Source organism: Leopardus geoffroyi, chromosome E2 (assembly GCF_018350155.1).
Source record: "Leopardus geoffroyi isolate Oge1 chromosome E2, O.geoffroyi_Oge1_pat1.0, whole genome shotgun sequence".
NCBI lineage: Eukaryota > Metazoa > Chordata > Mammalia > Carnivora > Felidae > Leopardus > Leopardus geoffroyi.
The window spans coordinates 9,043,737-9,062,259 of NC_059335.1; the positions used below are offsets into that span (position 1 = coordinate 9,043,737).

An 18,523-nucleotide genomic window follows, 5' to 3' on the forward strand; every position below is an offset into this window, starting at 1 on the left:
TCAGTGGTGGAGCAGCGGGGACAGGTCTGCCGAGATCCCAATCCACTCGGGCAGGAAGGCCGCCTCGGGCTTAAAGAGTTTGAGGAAGGGGGAGTCCGGGAGGGTGTAATTGGCCAGGTAGACGGTGTCCCCGCCCGCCAGGTAGGCGGCCCAGATCCCGAACGTGCCGATGGTCATGACCGTGTGGTTGCACTGCGTGAGCAGCGCGAAGTCCTTGGCCGGCGAGGTCTCCACGCCGTCGCCGGCGAACACGACGTCGCCGCGGGAGGCGTCGATGTTCTCGCGGCACCAGGCCATGCCGTTGCTGGTGACCACGAAGACCGGGGCGCGGTGGCGGGCCCGGAACCAGCCCAGGGCCCGCTCCAGGTACCCGCGGTCGGCGACCACGCCCTTCCACACGCGGGGCATGACGTGCACGTAGTCGCCGCGGCGCACGTGGACGCCCACGAAGGTGCCCGGCCGCCGCCCGCCCACCCGCAGCCGCCGCAGAAACGCCTGGGCCTCCGCCCGCACGTGGTCGTGCAGGGTGAACTCGCGCCGGATCTCGTCGCGCACGTGGTGGTAGAAGGTCCAGGAGCAGGGGTAGCCGGTGAGGCGCACGTACTCGCCCGGGATGTGGCGGTAGCGGTCCTCCATCCAGTCGTTCAGGGGGTAGTTCCGCCAGGGGATCCTGCCGGCCGCGGTGTGGTCCAGGACGGGGAGGCTGATCCGGAAGATGGGCGCCAGCGCGCGGTGCATCTCGGCCGGGATGAAGGCGGGCCGCCCGTTCATCTGGGCCAGGGCGTACAGGGTGGCGTACTCCCCCATCTGGTTCCCCAGGCGCCCTTGGGCGTTGATGGTGAACATGCCGCCCCGGGGCGGGGGCGTCGTCGAGGAGTTTTCCGCGGGCGCCCACACCAGCGTCTCAAACTGCCAGCTGGGGCGAATCTTCGCGAGCCGCTGCTGAAGGTGAAATATGGTAGAGGCCGTGAAGACGAAGAGGAGGATATGGCCCATGGAGAAGAAGTAAGGCGCCTGGACGCTGAACATGGCTGTCGGGGAAGGGAGAGCCGGGGATGTTAGGCCAGGGGGTGACGGCCCCGGAGGGGTGTGAGCAGACACGCGGGGGGTGGGGGGGAGGGTGCGTGCGGGGGGGGGGGGCGGGGGTTCACTCTGTGTGTAGATGAGCGTGAATGCTCAGTTACGTGTATGGGGGCAGGCCTCGGGAGTGTGTTTCCATCGGGTTCATTCGTTCCTGCTTCTCCGGGTCGAAAGGAGTACGCCGTGTGTATTCACCCGAGTATGCATACGGGTATCTATACGTTGTGCACACATACGTATGTGTGTGAATTTGTGTGCATACAAGGGACAGGTGTGCATTCTGTTGTGTGAGTGTGTATATGCTATGTACATACATATAGGGTGTGTAGTATGTATACAGTGAGCATATATACACACACACACACATAATGTAAATACACGTTGTATGTTTCAATGTGTTTATAGACTGAATATACTTCCATGGGTGTGTATATATGGGCAGGACAAGTGTATAGACCTTCTACCGACTGGGATCCGGTTTCTAGAGATGTCCATTTTTGCATGCCCTGCCTATCCATAGTCCCTTTGAAAGGAAATTGCCCAACCCATCACAAACTCCACCACCTGACCTGCTTGCCCTCGTTGCCACCGCCAACTGAACGGAAGGTAAACGCCTGGTTCCACGGTGGCTTTGCCATCTGTTGGCAAAATTGCAACTTGTAAGGCTAGCTCTGAAAGACACGTTGGCCAGCGGCCCCTGGGTGCCTCAGTGGGTTGAGCGTCTCACTCTTGATCCCAGCTCAGGTCATGATCTCACGGTTCGTGAGTTCGAGCCCCCTCATCGGGCTCTGGGCTGACAGTGTGGAGCCTACTTGGGATTTTTTTCTCTGCCCCTCCCCTGCTCATAAACTCTCCCCCCGCCCCAAAATAAATAAATAAATAAATAAATAAAAAGATAAGTTGGCCAATTCTCTCTCTTGAATATTTTTACCTGAAGGTCAGAAGGCAGTTGGCAGGTGAGTGTTTGTTTTTTCTCCCCTCACACCAACTGGGTGTGCAACAATTCAATTCCATTTTGACGTTGCCTTCCTGGACTTGGGATCCGATCCAATGGGTTTAAGAGTTCCGTCTCACTTCATATACTGATGCCAAGTCCTGAGCCATTCGTACCTCTGACTGATCAGTTTTGAACTCGGGGGTGCCCACGACTCCCTCCTCGGGTTTGATAATGTGCCAAAATGGCTCACGGAACTCAGAACTCATCTGATTATAAAGGATACGAACGCATAACCGGAGAAGAAGGTACATAAGGTAAGATCCGGAAGGGCCTTCTGCCGTCCCCATGGAGGTAAGGTGGGCCGCCTTCCTGGCTCTTGGGTGGGCCTGCCAAACTCAGAGCCTCTCCGAAACCCATTGGTTAGGGATTTTATGGAAGTTTCACTATGGAGGCATGCAGTGGTTCGAAGAGGGAAGCGGTTAATCAGGCTCTTGGCCTGGGACCCCCTAGAACTAAAATAAGGCCCAGACGGGACAGGGGTTTGGAGATACGGCTATGGAGCGTAAGCAAAACAGCTGAAAGGAAAGGAAAGCAGCGAGTGAACTGGTTCTGACTCCCCATTATGACTGGATGCCAGGAAGGAAAAGCAGAACAAGCATTGCTCCGGATTATCACGCTTAACGCTTTATTGTCGCTGAAGATTGCCCCTAGAAGTGATTGATGGGCTTTGCCATTCTGCAGTCTAGCTGGAACCACACCTGCAGCCTGTTGTGGCCACAGTGGAAGTCCAGGTTTGGTCACTGATCGACTTTGGGCTTGGAATCACGGCAATGGGGATATATGGGAGGAGTCAAAGGAATGAAGTGCCTTCTGGTCCCCCAGCTCTCCCAGAGACTTCCCTCTCCCTCCCCTGTGAATATGAGGTTCCCATCCATTCTTTTTAAAACTCTTCCTCATGAGCAGCCTTTCAACAGAGCATATCCTGGAGACTGTCTGCAAAGGTAGATTAGATACAAAAGGTTTCTGGTTGATGGGGTCCACAGTTTGTGTTCCTTAGTCAAAGTACTGAAGCAAGTGGCCATTAAGAAGAGAACACTGGGGGAAATCAAGCAGGGTGTGACCTGGTTGAAACTGGGAAGGTGCCAGGAGCTATGTAGATATGTTCCTTTATGGTTAACTATGTATAGCTGATAAAAGTTGGCACTGGACCTAAGGTAGCAATATCCCTGTTTCTTAATCACTGCTACCCTCATAGCCCATTAAGATGATATGCATTATCTTTCTCTTTTTTTTTTAATGTTTTTATTTATTTTTGAGAGAGAGAGAGAGAGAGAGAGAGACAGAGCATGAGCAGGGGAGGGGCAGAGAGAGGGGGAGACACAGAATCCAAAGCAGACTCCAGGCTCTGAGCTGTCAGCACAGAGCCCGACGCAGGGCTCGAACTCGCAGACTGTGAGATCATGACCTGAGCTGAAGTCGGATGCTCAACCAACTGAGCCACCTAGGCGCCCCCATTTCTGTGGGGTTTTTTTTTGTTTTTTTTTTTTTTTAGTGTTTATGTATTTTAAGAGACAGAGAGAGAGTGAGAGCAAGCAGGAGAGGGGCAGAGAGAGAGAGGGTGAGAGAGAATCCCAAGCAGGCTCCACGCTGTGAGGGCAGCGCCTGACATGGGGCTCGAACCCATGAGATCATGACCTGAGCCGAAATCAAGAGTCCCACGCTTAGTCAGTTGAGCCACCCAGGCACCCCTGTTTTTTGTTTTTTTTTTAAATGGAGTTGGGGGTATGAGATGAAGCATACGTGTGATGGCAGTCAAGGGGTAGACTGTATGAAGGTAGTACATTTTTGCCCACTCAACCCATAGACCTTGTGTGCCATGCGTTGGGTTGTGTCTGTCTCCAAAAGGCGTATTGGAATCCTAACTCCTGATACTGCAGAATATGGACCTTATGTGGACACAGGGTCTTTACAGAAGTGACCAAGTTACAATGAGGTCATCCTAAGGTGGGCCGTAATCCAATAGCAATGGTGTCTTTATTTAAAAAAAAAAAAAAAAAAAAAAGCAAAACGCAGCCAGTAGGGCATCATCTGACTTTGGTCCAAGGCGGCCCTTGTGTGGGCATGGGCGCGGGCTCAAGAGACGCGTCTGTATCCAGCAGAGTCTCTCCCTTAGGAATTTGAAGTTAGAAACACAGGGAGCGTGGCTGGTTGGTTGTGGGCCCCACAGCTGAAGGGCCTGTGAGAGCCCGCGTGCAGCCATGTTGAGCCATATCCAAGAGGGACCAGAGAAACCCATGAGCACAGTGAACTGGGCCCTGAGATGAAAAAGGTTGAGGGAGAGATGGAAAGCATCACTGTGCCCCCCTGATGGCTCCCTGGCTCCGGTTTCGTCAAGGCCACTGGCCCTTACATTCCTATCCAGACCCCAACCAGATTCCTCGAGACCCGGCCCTGACTCTGGGGTAGAAGGAACTCTCTGGGGACTGGGAAGCAGGAGGAAGCTGGGGACAGAGGGGACACCCAAGGTAGGAGGAGGGAGAGTGGCCTCAGTGCCTTCTTCCCACTTCTTCTGGATGCTTCTCTCTTCCTTTCTCCAAGTAGCCTTGTGAGCCTTTGAAGAGCTCCTCTGTCTGGTTGTGAATTTGCCAAGCACAGGACATGGGAAAAACGCGGGCCCAGGGAAATGCTTGTGGGGAGGCAGGATGGAAGGAGGGAGGGAAGAGAGAAGGAAAGAAGGAGGGAAGAAAGGAAGGAAGGAAGGGAGGATGGGAGGGGGGAAGGAAGGGAGGAGGGAAGAGACAGATGTAGAAAGAGACCGGAAAAGAAAAAGACAGGGACAGAAAGAACTGGAGAGAAATACAGGGACAGAGCCAGAGAGAGCAGGAGGACAGACAGACAAGGAGACACGGAGACACAGAGAGAAAGACGGAGGCAGGGAGAAAGACACAGACAGGAATAGAAAACCTCGGGAGCGACGGAGAGAGGGAGAGACAGGAGAGAGAGAAAAGGACCTGCCACACTCAGTCCAGATCTGGCCTCTGTCCCAATTCTGTGCCTCCAAGTGAGTCACTCTCGGGATCATTCAGACCCGGTCTCTTGATCTCAGACACAGCTCCACGAAGGAAGGAAGGGACAGGGTTGCTCTGATTCCCTCTCTGTTCCCTGCAGCCCTCGGAAACAGGGCTGGACACACAGTAGGTGCTCGGGAAATGTGTGTAGAAGGAACGTGGGCCTCCACCTGTCAAGGATACTGGGAGAATGACCATCAGGATCACACCTCTTCGTCTCTGGGCTGGCCCTGAATGTGCCCTCGAAATTTGTTTCCCTCAGACAGAAAGACAATAAGGCCAGCTTTGTTTGGGTGAAAAGGAAGGCAGAATGTTCTAGAATGGTGGCTGCCGTCTCTCAGCTTCCTTGGTGGTTCCCTCCTTCCTCATTCGGATGGGGATCGAGCCCCACCTCCCGCTCCGTGCTGGAGCCTGCTTAAGGTTCTCTCTCCCTCCCTCTGCCCCTCTCTGCCACTTTGGCTCTCTCAAAAAAAAAAAAAAAAAAAAAAAAAAAAGAGGCTCAGAGACTAGCCAGAGAAGGGCCTGGGGGGGCAAGCCCGGGCCAGGGCTGGGGTGGGGAGCTGGGCACAGGGAGACAGGGAGAGCAGCTGGCCCCTCTGACATCTGTGGGGAGAGTTTGGGGAATGCCAGCAGCCAGCTTCTGGAAAGTGGGATCCCAGGGGGATCGGAAAGTCCGTCTCTGGGTCTGTCCTCAGTCCCTGTGTCTGTCCTCAGTCCCTGTACCGGCATCGGGCCCTTCAGGCCATCATCCAAGGAGGGAGGGGCAAGAGGAAAGGTCAAGAGTCCTTCCTTCATCCGTTTGGAGGCAGGAGGATTGGAGAACAGAAGGAGCCCCAACTTCGAAGGAGGAGCCCAGCCTGCGGGTCCCTCGGGAAAATGGGGCCACTGCTCTCTGTCCAGAAGGCCTTTTAAGCGCTCCTCTGGCTCTCTCACCCTAGGCTAAGCCTGGCCCACTGCGTCCTCTCCCCTCTGGAGCCTGGGCCCTGGTGCCAAGCCTCCCCCCATCTGTCCCCACACCCAGAGGCTGGCCTTGCGCCTCCCCAGCTCACCGCCCTCCCAGGGCTTTCCACCTCCACCCAGCCAGGCTTCGCCACCAAGAAATAACCCCGTCTCCCCCCACCCCCACCCCACCCCCCCGAAATTCGCACTGTAAGCACGCCTTTGGGGAAGAGCTTGGGGCACAAATGTGAGGCCACCACCTGGAAGTCCTCGACTTGATTCCCAGGACTGGAATGGAAGGGGGGGGGGGGGTGGCTCGGGAGCCAGGGATCCCTGGGGCCACGGTGGGCCTGGAGGTGCGGGCGGCAGCAGCCTCGGGGACCCTTGGGGACCCCTGGGTCCTGTGGGTGGGTCCTGCGACCCCGAGGTCGCAGGAGGTGGAGGTGGGGAGTGGCGGGGAGAGGCGAACAGGAAACTCTCGCACAGCAGGCCCTGCCCCGCACGGAGATTCTTAGGTAAGCTCCAGGAAACTGGTGACGGGAGGGAGGGAGCTGGTGGCCTGGGGCTGGGGAGGGGAGAGTGGGGAGGTGCGGGCTCAGGTGGTCGATCGGCAGGGAAGGAAGGGGAGGGGAGGGGAGCGGAGCGGGGCGGCGGCTGGGGCTCACGGGGAGATGAGACGACTGGGGTGCTGGGTGCAGAGGAGGTGGGCTCCTGGGCGGCGAGGGGTGGACCCTCTGCTGGCGGAGACCCCGGGGCGGGGGCGGGGCATCCCAGAGGGGATCCCTGAGTTCAAGTGCGTCCCAGCACTCGGCCCCGTGCGCGCGCTCTCGCCAGCGCGCAGCGGGTCGGGGGGAGCCTCTCCCCCTACACCCCCGCCCCACCTCGCCATCTCTCACCTGGTTCCGGCCGCAGGAATCCGGGGGCCGACGACGGGGCTGCTCGGCGAGCAGATCGGGGTGCTCCCTCGTCGGAGATCGACCCTTCACTCAGAAATCGGAACCTTCCAGCACCCGGGTCCGGAAAACCCCGCCCAGGCTCTACCTGGCCTCCCCGAGCCGTAGGGGGGGGGGGGTGGGGGGGTGGCGGGCTTTAGGGAGCCAGGTGTGCTGGGCGCCCCACCTCCCACCCCACGTGACTGCTGGGACGCTGGCCCGGGAGGCCCCTCGGGAGGAGGCCGGCCGAGTCCAGCCCGGCCAGGCTCGTCCGGACTCAGCCCTGCCGGGGTCCTCCTGGGTTTCTTTATTTGGGCCCCAACCGCAGCATTTACGTGGTCTGCTAACCTCCTTCTATCTTCGCCACCGGGTGAGTTCCGTGCGCTCAGCGGCCCTGTGGTGCAGGCGGAGATTCCAAGGCCCCGAGACGTGAACTAACTCGCTCAGGGTCACACAGCTAGGAAGTGAGAGGAGCTAGCTTTCGAAACCGGGCTGGCCAGAATCTCGGATTCACCCTGGCGAGCACCGACTCTTCTCACTCTCCCTGCTTTCAAAGAAAGATTCTCTCAGGAAGTGAAAATCCCCTAACCGTACATCACACGGCCAGAGGCTATGCTTGTCTGCGGCCGCCAAAATCAAGTGCAAGATCGAGGAGGAATTTTCCAGGGGAGGGAGGAGCCCCCAACAGTCCTAACACTGAAAGGCAACGGCTCCCCCGGGCTCCTGAGTGAGTGGACGGGAGGCCCCACCATCCATGGATCTCACCCTCCGCTCCTTCCCTGCAAAAACCGAAAACCATCTGGGGGCGCCTGGGTGGCTCAGTCGGTTGAGCGACCAACTTGGACTTCAGCTCCTGATCTCAAGGTTTGCACGTTGGAGCCAGGTTCGTCGCGGACAGGGGGGAGCCTGCTTGGGATTCTCTCCCTCTCCTCCCCTCCCCCCTCACCTCTCTGCCCCTCCCTGCTTCATGCTTTCTCTCTCTCAAAATAAATAAAACAAACCTTTAAAAAAAATCTGAATCGGATCAAGCCTCTCGGTGTGATCACCGGTCTTCAGAAAAACAGGAGGATAAAGTCGCCAGTGAATGGACACCGCGAGGGTGCATTGAGCCAAGTCCAGAACGTGGGACGGTCCACAGGACCTATGACCCGGCTTCCCCAACACTGGAAGAAAAGGAACAAGCAAAGAGCAGGCCTGTAAGATATGCAAAGCAGATTCTGGGCTCCGAAACATAGAAACAGATTTTTCACCTATGTGGATCTCGGACAGGATGTTTAAAAGTCACGGGGATGTGGGACACATCTCTATGTAACATTTATCAGCATTTATCCTTAGTCACTAAATGCCGTGGCCACATCGGACAACCCTTGTGACAACTAAACCTGCCCCGCGGATGCCCAGAATGTCCCCCCTCCCCCCTGCCCCGGACAATACTCGCAAATTGAGGACCACTGTTCTATCCCCTCAGGTCTCCTGTTTCAGGACCAGGGGCGGGCTGGGAAATGCTTAACAGCCGGCTCCCTGGGGCAAAAATCATCCCCGGTTGGTAGCATGTGGTGTAAATGGTAAAAATTTCGATGGTATAAATACCACCCCCCTCCCCCACCCCATGGCCAATGTCAAGCAACCAACATCGCATCTTAGAACACAGACTTGCAGAGAACATTGTTCTCTGATACCCCGCGTACAGACACAATACATGTAAATAACCCCAAGAGACAGATGATAGGAAAACCTACGAAAATAATCCGGGCAGGAGGAATTTTGAGCTTTGGTTTGATAAAATGTATTCGATTGTGATACATGCTCAAAAGGGTATTTGTTTTGTTTTGTTTTGTTTTGACTGAGAACCAACTTAACCAAAAAAATTCAAACTTAAAAAAAAATTTTTTTTTTGGATGTTTATTTATCTTGAAGGAGAGAGAGAGCTCATGAGTAGGGGAGGGGCGGAGAGAGAGGGAGACAGAGAATCCGAAGCAGGCTCCAGGCTCTGAGCTGTCAGGGAAGAGCCTGCTTCGGGTCCTCTCCCCTGCTTCCCCCCCCCGCCTCTCCCCCACTTGCACTCTCTCTCTCTCTCTCTCTCTCTAACATAAATAAACATTAAAAACAAAATTTTTAAAAAAAGTTATGTGTACACTCTATTTTAGTCTATTTTTTTTTGTTTGTTTTTAGAGAGAGAACACTTTGTTTTTAATGTTTCGAGCGAGTGAGCAGGGCAGGTGCAGAGAGAGGGAGAGAGAGGGGATCCCAAGTAGGCTCCACACTGTCAGCACAGAACCCGATGCGGGGCTCGAGCCCACGAGCCTCGAACCCTGAGGCACCCGGGGGCCGCTTGTGTGATTAGTTCTACGAAATTTCCAGAGTAGGCAAATCCACAAGCAGATTCGTTGCCGGGGGGTTGGGGAGGGGGAAATAGTGATTCCTGACGGGAACCGGCCTCTTTCCGAGGCAGTGGAAATGTTCTGTGATGGGATGGTCTGCCTCTCACACATGCCTGAGCCTGGCCTGTCCCAGGAGCCTCCGTTTATGTTCCTCCCACACTGCCCCTAGGCCCAGGTCCCAGCATCCTCTGTGTCTTGCTGTGACTTCAGACCCCAAGGCTTAGAAAGGCAAAGAGAGGGGCGCCCGGGTGGCTCAGTCGGTTGAGCGTCCGATGTCGGCTCGGGTCATGATCTCACGGTTTGTGGGTTCGAGCCCAAGTGGGGCTCTGTGCTGACAGCTTGGAGCCTGGAGCCTGCTTGGGATTCTGTGTCTCCCTCTCTCTCTACCCCTACCCCCCCCCCCCCCCGCTCATGCTCTGCCTCTCCCTCTCTCTCAAGAATAAATACACATTAAAATGGTAGTAATAACAATAATCATAATAAATAATAATAATAAGAAAGCCAAAGAGAAAAACCCAAGGTCACACACAGAAGGTGATACAGACACAGTTTGTAATCAAGTCACTGGCTCCCAAACCCCTGGGGCACCCTTCCCCAGCCAACTCCTTTGCAAGCTGGGGGCCAAGTTCAGGCTGACACTTCCTGAGCCACCAGGAACCCCCATAATCCTCTGTTCCTGGTCCCTCCCCAGGACATACTTTTATGTTCATTTTGCACCTTGAATAGTAATGAGACTAAAAATATCTGTAATGGCTGTAGGTCCCCTAAGGGCAGGAACTCTATCGATGTTAATTATTGCTCTACAACCATAACCTACTTAGTCCTTCCAACTGTGTGAGGTGATCCCTAGCAGCTGAGGCCCAGAGAGGTGCAATCACTTGCCCAAAGCCACCCAGCCTGTAAGTGGCGGAACTGGGATTTAAATCCTGAACCCGAAGCCTTTTTGTCTGTTTGTTTTGGCAGGCAGGCAATGACCAGTGACAGTGACTCTAACCCTCTCTGTCGTGGGTACCAATTGTAGATAAGATCCTCCACAAATACCTGCCACATTTCCGTAAACACTGATACACGTCCCCTTGGCATCCAGCCAACATGCCCTGAGGAAGCCCAGCCTGTCCTGCGGGAGACAGGCCACACAGAGGATGGCCGACAGTCCCAACCAAGTTCCCTGTTGAGCGCAGCCCTATGAGCGACCTCAGATGTCACACGGAGCGGCGAAACACCCAGTTGATCCACGCAATCGTGACAAATAATAAATTCGGCACTTAACGTCATTACATTTGGGGGATGGCTTGTTACGCAGCATTAGCTGACTGAAACACCTCCCGTTAAGGTGACAGTTCCCTGAGAGCAGGAACCATGTCCGTTTTGCTCCCTCGTGGGTCCCCACTGTCTAGAACGTCTCCTGGAAGATAGTAGGTGCTCTATACATATTTGTGGAAGGAAGGAAGGAAGGAAGGAAGGAAGGAAGGAAGGAAGGAAGGGAGGAAGGGGTTTTCAGACCTCCATCTCCTGGGATGATGTCCATGAGACGTAGGTGCAGCTGACGACTGCCCACCAGCCTCTATGCGTATGATAAAGTGTTGGTGGGGGTACGTCTACCTCATTCCATGACCAGGGCCGGGGATGCCAGAATGAGGAAGAATCATCGTTACCTGGCCAAGAATGTTCCCGCACCCCGTGACTTTGGAACATTTTGCCAGACCTCTATGTAGGTAAACAGCTTGCTGATGAGTATCTGAGTCCGGGATGTGTTGCGGTTATTAACCGCGGGGTTAGAGAGGCCCCGGGCTGCATGTGGGATTTGTGGATGGGGCGCTTGTGGTGACCACACACAAAGGGGCATGGGGATTGCAGAGGGGAGGGTGAAACGCTGGAGCTCCCCACCTCCCGCCATCCATGGGCTCCGCATCAGTCAGGAGACACTCAGTGTAGGCTAAAGGGCGATTTCAAACCTTCTTCCAGCCTCCCCGTGAGGGCTCTGAGTGGCTCCCACCATTAAGGTTACCTGTGGCCTCTGCCATCAGACTGGGAGCCCTGTGGGGTGGAAACCAGGGCCAGGCCACCCCTAAGCTTTTCCCCGGGGCACAAAAAGAGGTGTTGGTGGGGGTACCTGGGTGGCTCAGTCAGTTAAGCGTCCGGCTCTGATCTCAGGGTCGTGAGTTCAAGCCCCGCGTCGGTGGGGAGCCTACTTAAAAAAATAAATAAATAAAGGGGGCGTTGGTGGAATTTCTTCAAAACGTGTTATGGAACTGAAATTCAACAACATGCACAAAAGCAGACAGGCCAGTACAACAAAGCCCCAAGCACCCAGCAGTCAGTTTTCAACTTGTGTTGGCAGCCTCCCTTGGTCTGTAGCTCAACTGGGCCTTCTCATTCCATCCCTGAACATTTCAGGGTGTTCCTCTGACTGGTAAGAATACTTAAAAATGAGGGTGCCTGGGTGGCTCAGTCAGTTAAGCGTCCGACTTCGGCTCAGGTCATGATCTCGCGGTTCCTGAGTTCGAGCCCCGCCTCGGGCTCTGTGCTAATGGCCCAGGGCCTGGAGCCTGCTTCAGATTCTGTGTCTCCCTCTCTCTCTGCCCCTAACCCACTCACGCTCTGTCTCTCTCTCTCAAAAATAAATAAACATTAGGGGCGCCTGGGTGGCGCAGTCGGTTGAGCGTCCGACTTCAGCCAGGTCACGATCTCGCGGTCCGTGAGTTCGAGCCCCGCGTCGGGCTCTGGAGCCTGTTTCCGATTCTGTGTCTCCCTCTCTCTCTGCCCCTCCTCCGTTCATGCTCTGTCTCTCTCTGTCCCAAAAATAAATAAACGTTGAAAAAAAAATTAAAAAAAAAATAAACATGAAAAAATTTTTTAATAAATTAATCAAATAAAAATTTAAGTGTAGAACAAACACCATGCTGTTACCAGCCCTACAATTAAGTCATTTCTGAATATCATAATATCCAGTCAAATTATAATTTCCCTGATGGTCTCAAAGCTGTCTTTTTTCTTTCCTCTTCCTCTTCTTCTTCCTCCTCCTCCTCCTCCTTTTATTTTTGTATTTTTTTAATGTTTTCTTATTCTTTTTTTTTTATTGGAGGGGGCATCTGGATTAATGTTTACTTACTCTTAAGAGAGAGACAGAGAAAGAGCACGAGCAGGGGAGGGGCAGAGAGAGAGGGAGACGCAGAATCTGAAACAGGCTTCAGGCTCCGAGCTGTCAGCACCGCGGAGCCCGACGTGGGGCTCGAACTCGTGATCTGTGAGATCATGAGCTGAGCGGATGTCAGACGCTTAACCCCCTGAGCCACCCAGGCGCCCCTTTCTTCCTCTTCCTTTTAACCACCACAAATACACCCTCATGCAAAAGTGGAAATCCATGGGTCCCTGCTCTGGAGCCCCCCCCCCCCCCGGGATGGCACCCTTTCCCCTGCGTGTGGTAACAGCTAACAGTCACTGCGCATGTCGCTGGGCCGGGCGTGGTTGATCTTTTAATCACAGTTCGGTTGAGCTCTAATTCTCAAACTATAAAATGTAAAGCAGACAAATCACTTGACGTATGCGCTTCGGTGGCTTGCATTCGGTGGCCTTATGGATCAGTGGCTTGTAAACCAGAGTGGCTGTAGAGTCGTGCACACGTCCCCACTATCATTCTAGAACGTATTCATCCCCCCCAAAAGGAAGCTTGCATCCACTGGCGCTCACTAGCCATTGCCTCTCAACCCCCAGCCCCAGACAACCACTAGTCTGCTTTCTGTCTCTGTGGAGTTGCCTTTTCTGGACATTTCATACAGTATGTGGTTGATTGGCCCGCTACGGTTTTATTGACTTTTTTAATATTTTATAAAATGTAATATACATATAATATATATCATATATATTTTTTACAAATATATATATATAGTATATATAAATACATATATTTCAAGTTTATTTATTTGTTGTGAGAGTGGAGGCACGGAGAGAGGAGCATGGGGGAGGAGAGAGAATCCCAAGCAGGCTCTATCCTGTCAGCACAGAGCCCGATGTGGGGTTCGAACCCACGAACTATGAGATCACGACCTGAGCCGAAATCAAGAGTCAGACACTTAACTGACAGGCACCCCCACCCCCACCCCCACCCGTGCTCCGGCCAGGTACTGTTTCAATCCTCACAGAGGTGAAGTCCTTTGCCAAGGGTCACACAGCCAGCGGGTGTGGCAGCCTGACATCCTCAGCCTGCGGCCAGAGCGTGTGCACTTAACCACTGAGCTATGCGTCCCCTCTGAGTCACTACGTGTAACACATTCCAAGTTGGGAACAGAGGCTTTATTTTCGATGGCGATGAGAAAGTGGTCTGATCTCCAGCCTGTGGGCTTATAAGGCTGGGAATCTCAGGGGCATTAGCTGAGCTGTGAAGTGAACCTTAGTCTGCAACCCCCCACCCCCACCCTGGTCCTTGCATTTGAGTCCCAGGCTGCCAGAGGGGTAGGTGACACCCGGGAGTCCATTTCTGGTTGGGCTCAACCCCTGGCCCTGTGACCCAAGGCGCCCAGACCCGCAGCTGGGTTGGCTCAACTCAGGTATAGGCGTCTGGTTGATAAGCCTGAGTTCCTTCTGGAAAGACAGCTTTCTGGGCTCTGAGGGTTTCGGGGACGGTAGACGACAAGCAGGGACGTTGGTGCGAGGTCGCCCCCTGTGGCGTGCATGTATAGCCTCTACCTGCTTCCCGCATTCAACCAGATCACACCCTGCTTGACTCACCCCCCAGTGCTCTCCCCTTATGGCCACTGGGTTCCGTGATCTGACGGGGAACACGGGTCCTGGGCCACGGCAGCCTGTGTCTCTGATTTGCTGGTGCACGCAGTGAGGGGCCTGGCGCCAGCTCGTGCTTGTCCAAGCCATTCAATAAATAAACCGGAAGCACCGTGTCAGTTTCCCAAGGGTGCTGTTAACCACACACTGTGTGCCTTTCAACAATGGAAAATCATTCCCTCCCAGTCAGGGGCTAGAAGCTGATCTCATCACATGGCGCTGTCCCCTCCTGTGTCGGTGTCACCTGCCACGTCGGAGGCAGGGCCCCCACCCTACCCCAGCGTGACCTCATCTTAACTAATTTATCTGCAAAGATCCTAATGTCCAAAGAAGGGCACATCCGGAGATCCTGGGCAGAAGGCTTTCCGCCCACCCTTCTGGGGACACAATTCGACCCGTAACAAACACATGCTGCGTGCTCCGTGCTGTTTGGGGTACGGGGCTTGCTGGCCCCTGCCCTGGGCTTCCCCCCATCCCCTGTGGTGGGGACGAGGTGGGAGGTCTTTGAGCTCAGGGCGGAGCTCAGCAAATATTTGTTGATTGAATCTGTGCCACTAATGGTTGACAGCTCGCCAGTTTCTGCTTTGGCCCTTACGAACTGAAAGTCGTTTATTTCCTTTTCCGAACAAGGAACAGAGCTGGGTCCCCTTAGCATTTAGGTGAAACAGATGCAACTTGGAGTGTTGCTGTGCTACTCCGCCCAGCTCCCGGAAGCGAGCAGCGTCTGTTCTGCCTCCCAGCAGGGCTCCTTCCCAGCAGAGACGACCCCACCCGGGAGATGATGCCGGAGGGTGGCTGGGAGGATGCATCCTCCGAATCTGCCCCCAGTGCCAACATCGTCCCCAGGGTGTTCGAGAGGAGAGACAGGTGGGAAGCGGGCGCCCGGCCGCCTGTGGCTTTCCTCTGGGTCCCTGAAGTGAAGCCGGCGGGAAATATCACTTCATTGTTTTCTCTTCATCGTTTTCATTATTTTCTTCAGAACCAACTTGATTCTGACTGAGGACAGGTCATCGTGCCACTAAGCTGAGTGACTTCGGTGTCAGAGCCGCGTGGGTGTGGGGAGCGCTTTTGTGCTCTAGCAAAATTCTGGAGGCACCGCGCAGGGTCCCAACACAGAGGGAACAGTCGTGGGGGCAACGGGAGAGGGGTTTCCAAGGACGGTTTACAGAGGTGTGGGGAGGATGTAGGGAAACCGACAAAGAGATGTTACAGCTCCCGGGGCGGGGGCATCGACATGGGGCGCAGTTACCACCCCAGGTCGGCAGGGACGGGCCTGGAGAATGAATACCCGGGCTTCGCTCTCCTTCCTCCCCTGATTTCTGGACTGTGATCCCACTGGCCGAAGCCAACCGGAGCCACAGGGCGAGGGAGCCCCCTGGAAACGGTCTTTATTAGTCAGTGGGGACTGCGGCAGCAAAGAACCCCGGGCTGGGGGCTGAAACAACGCATGGGGCCTGAAGGCTGAAGGTCAGGGCGCCTGCCGCCCCCGTGCCTGGTGAGAGCGCACTTCCTGATTTGCGGTCCGAGAGCCGAGCAAGATCATCTTTCTCGCGTCTCTTTCTTACCAGGGCACCGATCCCGGGGCGCGCCCCGGGGGTTCGGTCGCTTAGGCGTCCGACTTCAGCTCAGGTCATGAGTTCCAGCCCCGCATGGGGCTCTCTCAGGGCAGAGCCAGCTTCAAGTCTGCGGTCTCCCTCTCTCGCTCTCTCCGCCCGTCCCCGGCTTGCTCTCTCTCAAAAGTAAATAAACCTTAAAACAACAACAACAGGGGCATCGATCCTGTTACACCAGGGCTCCTCGCTCAGGAACGAATTGTCTCCTCCGCCCCCCCCCCCCCCCCCCGAGGCCCCACCTCCTGACACGAGCACGGTAGGGGGTTAGGGCTTCAACACAGGAACTGGGGAGGGACCCAAACATTCCGTCCTCAGCAGATGCCAGCAGGGCGGAGGAGGTTGGAGAGGAGATTTGGAGGAGCGGTAGGAAGGACCCTGGCACGGCCGTATTCTAGTGAAGGGGGACACACGGCCTCCGTTCACTTCTGTACTTTGCAATTGTCGCAGTTGGTAGCGGGCCACAGGTCACGGCTGAGATGCCTCTACCCTTCTGGCTTGAGTCTCTCCAAAGGGGACAATTTGGGAAAAGATCCAGACTCCGGTAAATGATCCTGAGGAGGAGGGACTGGCCTTGAGAGAACGGAAGAAACACACGGAATGGGAGGTGCCTGGATGGCTCTGTGGCCTAAGTCTCGATCTCTCTGTTTGTGAGTTCGAACCCCACATTGGGCTCGCTGCTGTCGGCTCAGAGGAGCTCACTTTGGATCCACTGTCCCCCTCTCTCTGCCCCTCCCCCCGCTCCCCCTCTCAAAAATAAATAAGTAAATAAAAACATTTACAAAAATGAGGGCATCGTCCCTTATGACTGGCGTCCTAACGAAGAGGAGGAAATTTGGACACAGACGTGTACAGAGGGGAGACAAAAAGGCAGGGAGAAGACGGTCATGTACAAGTCAGGAACACATCCTCCCTCACGGTCTTAGAAGGAACCAACCAGGGGGCGGCCGGCGGGGCTCAGTGGGTTGAGTGTCCGACTTCGACTCAGGTCATGATCTCGGGGTTCCTGACAGCTCAGAGCCTGGAGCCTGCTTCGGATTCTGTGTCTCCCTCTCTCTCTGCCCCTCCCCTGCTCACAGTCTGTCTCTGTCTCTCAATAATAAATAAACATTAAAAAAAAAGAAAGAAAGAAAGAAAAGGAACCAACCAGCTGACCTCGTGGATCGGACAATCCGCGTCTGTGGTTTAAGCCACGACGTTTGTGGTACTTTGTTATGACGACTCTAGAAAACTAGTGTCACCCGCCCCCCGCACTGGCTGCCTGCAGTGATCCCCCAGCTCCGGGGGATCCTAACCTGCTGCGGTCCCCCCCCACAGTGCACCAGGGCTGCGCTGTGTGATCGATGGAATATGGCAGAAGTGGCCGTGTGTGGCTCGGGCGGGCTGGGCCGTGAAGGCATGGCAGTTTCCACCTTGGTCTCTTGGTTTCTCTCTAGGGAGGAATCCAGCGGCCTTGAGGCTCACGCAGCCCCACAGAGGCCCACATCTCGAGGATATGACCAAGAGCCAAGAGCCCAGGAAACTTCTAGCTGTGGAAGCCGATCCCCCCGGGCCCCAGGAGGACCTTCAGATGACTGGCCTTTGCCGACACCTGGCAGGCAGAACCATCCAGCTACACGGTTCCCGAATTCCTGACCCACACACACTGTACGAGGTGATAAATTACTGTAGTTATTTTAAGCCACTATGTTTTGGAGTAAATTTGCTAAGCAGCAGTAGACGGCTCACATGGAACCTCCCTCCCGGCTCCCCTCCCCTTCCTCTGGAACCTTCTTCGGCTTTTCTTTAGTATCCCCGACCCTCAGCCCCAGACCATGATGCCTCCATCTGGACCGAAGGAAGTAAATTGGGGTCAAGATGGCTCTGGGGAGATACAATGTGATTAATATGTGAAAACAAATTTGTTCAACCTCAGAAGCGTGCCAAGAAATGGGGATTCAGGGGCGCCTGGGTGGCCCTGTCAGTTGGGCGTCCGACTTTGGCTCAGGTCATGGTCTCACGGTTTGTGGGTTCGAGCCCCGCGTCGGGCTCTGTGCTGACCGCTCGGAGCCTGGAGCCTGCTTCGGATTCTGTGTCTCCCTCTCTCTCTGCCCCCTCCCCTGCTTGTGCCCCATCCCCCTCTCTCTTTCAAAAATAAATAAGCGTTAAAAAATTTTGTTTTAGGGGCGCCTGGGTGGCGCAGTCGGTTGAGCGTCCGACTTCAGCCAGGTCACGATCTCGCGGTCCGTGAGTTCGAGCCCCGCGTCGGGCTCTGGGCTGATGGCTCGGAGCCTGGAGCCTGTTTTCCGATTCTGTGTCTCCCTCTCTCTCTGCCCCTCCCCCGTTCATGCTCTGTCTCTCTCTGTCCCAAAAATAAATAAACGTTGAAAAAAAAAATTTTTTTTGTTTTAAAAAATCAACAAACTTTGAAAAAAAAAAAGATTTTTTAAAATTAATTATTATTATTTTACTATCCAGAAAGGAGTGATACACCCATAAAAGATACTGAGATCTCCATGCTTCTAAACGTGCTGAATACCAGAAAGCCCATGTTACAGTCATTTCATCCAACTCTTGTCCACACGGGGGTTTCCCAGAGTGGCTTTGAGTCCCTGGGGCGTTGTGAGGCCCCCACCCCACGCCCACCCCCATTTCCGGGGACTTCTCTGCTCCACCGAGGGCGTCTCCCTGAGATTTACCCTCTCAGATCCTGGCTTCCCTCACATCCTTGCACGATAAGGCCTCAGGAAACCCAAAGCCCTAATTCTCAGCTGCCCTTGACTTGAGGGCAGGAATGGCTTCACCAAACCAAACCCTC

The 18,523-nt window shown here is 54.8% G+C and overlaps 2 protein-coding genes across 3 annotated transcripts in view; both read right to left on the bottom strand.

Annotated features, from left to right (window-relative positions):
* On the bottom strand, nucleotides 1-7,030 carry FUT2 (fucosyltransferase 2). Of its 2 annotated transcripts, none has more exons than XM_045440682.1 (2): nucleotides 6,921-7,030; nucleotides 1-1,031 (listed from the first exon to the last, which is right to left on the bottom strand). In XM_045440682.1, the coding sequence occupies exon 2, from the start codon at nucleotides 1,027-1,029 to the stop codon at nucleotides 1-3; it is 1,029 nt and encodes a 342-aa protein (XP_045296638.1). In that variant the 5' UTR covers nucleotides 1,030-1,031; nucleotides 6,921-7,030. The 2 variants fall into 2 exon arrangements, with proteins under 2 accessions (XP_045296638.1, XP_045296639.1); XM_045440683.1 differs by lacking the exon at nucleotides 6,921-7,030 and adding an exon at nucleotides 2,012-2,370.
* Nucleotides 3,726-18,523, bottom strand: part of LOC123578090 (galactoside 2-alpha-L-fucosyltransferase SEC1-like) — a 20,438-nt gene continuing 5,640 nt past the window's right edge. The window contains 3 exon segments of the mRNA XM_045440677.1: nucleotides 3,726-4,332; nucleotides 6,921-7,413; nucleotides 7,958-8,119. The gene's annotated coding sequence lies outside the window, so the exon portion shown is untranslated.

What these genes read in the sequence shown, in the direction of transcription:
- FUT2 (XM_045440682.1), bottom strand. Translation starts at nt 1,029, where the DNA reads ATGTTCAGCGTCCAGGCGCCTTACTTCTTCTCCATGGGCCATATCCTC.